This window comes from Zeus faber (assembly GCF_960531495.2).
Source record: "Zeus faber genome assembly, chromosome: 2".
NCBI lineage: Eukaryota > Metazoa > Chordata > Actinopteri > Zeiformes > Zeidae > Zeus > Zeus faber.
Genome location: NC_137189.1, coordinates 46,950,683 through 46,953,473, shown reverse-complemented (window position 1 = coordinate 46,953,473; position 2,791 = coordinate 46,950,683). Strand labels below are relative to the sequence as shown.

At 43.7% G+C, this 2,791-nt stretch overlaps 1 protein-coding gene across 1 annotated transcript in view; it reads right to left on the bottom strand.

The window, feature by feature from the left end:
* meis2b (Meis homeobox 2b) overlaps window positions 1–2,354 on the bottom strand; it is a gene marked incomplete at its 3' end in the record, with an annotated part of 19,654 nt that extends 17,300 nt beyond the window's left edge. The window contains exons 1-5 of the mRNA XM_080019936.1: window positions 2,125–2,354; window positions 1,467–1,608; window positions 1,246–1,296; window positions 526–576; window positions 149–295 (exon numbers count right to left, since the gene is read on the bottom strand). Coding sequence (XP_079876062.1) covers window positions 149–295; window positions 526–576; window positions 1,246–1,296; window positions 1,467–1,608; window positions 2,125–2,330 — 597 coding nt within the window. The 5' untranslated portion in view covers window positions 2,331–2,354. The remainder of the gene's footprint in view (window positions 1–148; window positions 296–525; window positions 577–1,245; window positions 1,297–1,466; window positions 1,609–2,124) is intronic.
* Window positions 2,355–2,791: the final 437 nt, after the last annotated feature.

Below are 2,791 nucleotides of genomic sequence, written 5' to 3'. Positions count from 1 at the left end.
GTAAAGTGAAAATTTAATAAATAAAAAAACAGGCCTATATGGCGCGCAATAAAAATGAACCGCCTTTGCAGGAATGTATTGGCATTTCATTCAACTTTCAATATGTTTTCATTTTTTTCGCTCTGATTTCAAAACGAATTCCACTCACGTGTTCTGCGAGGTTGGTGGAGGAGCCGGAGAGATCGTCGAAGTCCGATTTGCATCCGTCCCGCTCGTCGATCACCAGGTCGATGGGCATCTTGCCCTTCAGACAGCTGATGTACCGGTGGCAGAAGTTGTCACACAGCTCGTGCACCTGCACGATTTAAAATGCACAATTTGCATATTCAGCATGTGCACGTGCACAATATAAAAAAAAAAAATTTAATAAAAAAATATAGACGTGCAAAAAAAAAAAAAAAAAGCCATTGAACAGTTTGTTTGAAATGTAATGGGTTGGAGCCCATCAGTGATTTAAATGTATGCATATATATTTTTTTTATAATAAATTGTAAATGAAGTGCGTGTGCGTGCCGTCGTGCTCACCTTCTCTAATTCCAACAGATGGAATCGCAGCACTTGTATCGCTTGGATCATCTGGGGAAACACAAAGACAAAACCTTTCAAGACGTGAGTTGGCCTCTCGTTTCATTTTCCGCCTTTCAAAAACAATGCGAAAAATACAAATAAAAGATGAAGTTTAAGAACGCGACACGTCTAGGAAATCAAACGAACCGGGTGATTTAAACCAGACTGAGAATTACCACACCCTTCCATTTACGGCTACAGGCCTGTTTAATCGCCTCTATTCTTTTATTCTTCCTTAATTTGATGTAACGCATTTTGTGTTTTATGTCACGCAATTGGAATTGCCCTCGTAGATGAAAAGTGCTATACAAATAAATTATCTTCCCCCCCGAAAAAACAAGATTTTTCCCTTGTGTTATCATCATGAAAATCGGGGAAATTAATTTGTAAAAAACAGTGATAAAAAAAGGTTAAACAAATCAAAGCATTTTTTAAGTTGACCCAATCACTTTCCCGGTGTTTTATCGAATTCTCTTATTTAAATCGCGGTGTTGCCTTTGAGGAGGCCAAAGGATCGTTGACGTTTTCCTTTTGGAGGTGGAGTTGGGTTCAAAACACAGGAGAAGAAAAACAAAACAAAACAAAACAAAACAAAACAAAAAACTTCCCCAACAGAGGAATTTGAAACAAGCGGAGGGACTCGGGGCCGACGCGCTAAACCGCGGGGGGACCGCTCACCAAGTTGTCGAGCTCTGGGTTGGAGGAAAAGAGAGGTTTCTCTGCACGGATCTGAAAGATTCAAACAAACACACATCAACACGTGCAATGAAAATAAAACAAACACGTGCGAATGCAAATGCAAAACAAAAACAAAAAAACCCAAACAAACAAGGAAACGCGTTTAAATCTAAAATAAAATGTAAAAAAAAAAAGAAGAGACGTGCGTTCGGAGCCTCTACCTGTTTGGCAAACACCGCGATGTCCTCGTTGAAGGAGTCCGAGGAGCAGACGTCGCCGCCGGCCACGCCGGGCTCCCTGGGCGTGCACGTCGCCAGCTCACACTTCTCAAAGACCAGGGCAAGTAGAGGGAATAATGGATGGCTGCAAGACACATTTAGGATAAGATAAGATAACATAAGATAACATAAGATAACATAACATAACATAACATAACATAACATAACATGACATATAACACTTTATTCCTGCCCTTTATATTATCCCTTATTTTATCCATTCTCACCTTATAATTTGTTTATTTCTCATCCATTGGTTTTCCTGTCTTATAAATAAACACCTGGAATTCCCCCTGGGAATTAATAGAGCTTTCTTATTTTATTTCATCGTATATACTACATCGCGTTAACCCCAAAACCGCATCTGGACACGTATTCTATTACAGTTGACGAGGACAATGTTTGATAATAGGATGTGGCTCTTTATGAGCGGTGCACTCGGTTCTATTTTTTGAATTTCTAGACTTTGAAAAGGTTTCAAAGATCCGTGGATGGGTTTACATTCGGGTTAAAACGACACGGAACCCCCACCCCCGCACGTCAATGCGCATTCATCCCATTCATCCCATTCATCCCATTCCTCCCATTCCTCCCACCGCACCCGTAGATCTGGTCCTTGTCCCTCTTCAGCGCGTCGTTCACGGCGGAGCCCATGCTGCCGGGCATGAGGCCGTGCGGAGCGTGGGCCCCGTAGTGCTGCGTGGGGTGCGGCGGGGGCCCGTGGTTCAGGTGGTGGACCTGGGGCAGGGGCCGCGGGGCGTGCGGGTCCCCGTACATGGAGGTCGGGACTCCCACCACGCCGTCCATCGCGCCGCCGTAGTGGGCGAGCTCGTCGTACTGGGGTCGACATGGGATGGAGAGTTTGGAGGAACATCATGGACAAGTTAGCTGGGGGCGTTTGGTGGCGCAAGTGCGGGGGGGTGAGGGTGGGGGTGGGGGTGGGGAGGGAAGGGAAGTGGGGGGGGGGGGGGCAATAACGACAACTCGTCTAAAAAAACACACGCGCGCCATGAAAATTGCGCATCAACACTATTTAAGTGACGCTTCTTCTTCTTTGCATGTATTTTTAAATTTTTGCATTCGTCAGACCGGTAGGATTATTATGTCCAAAATACGACTTGTTTGTGGTGAAGTTGCAATAATTGTCTTCCATATCATGTACATTTGTGGCTGATTAAGTGGAAATAAAAATACATCATGCGCAATAAAAAGGAGATGCGCTTGCACTTAATGAGGGTGCGCATAAATAATAATAATAATAATAATAA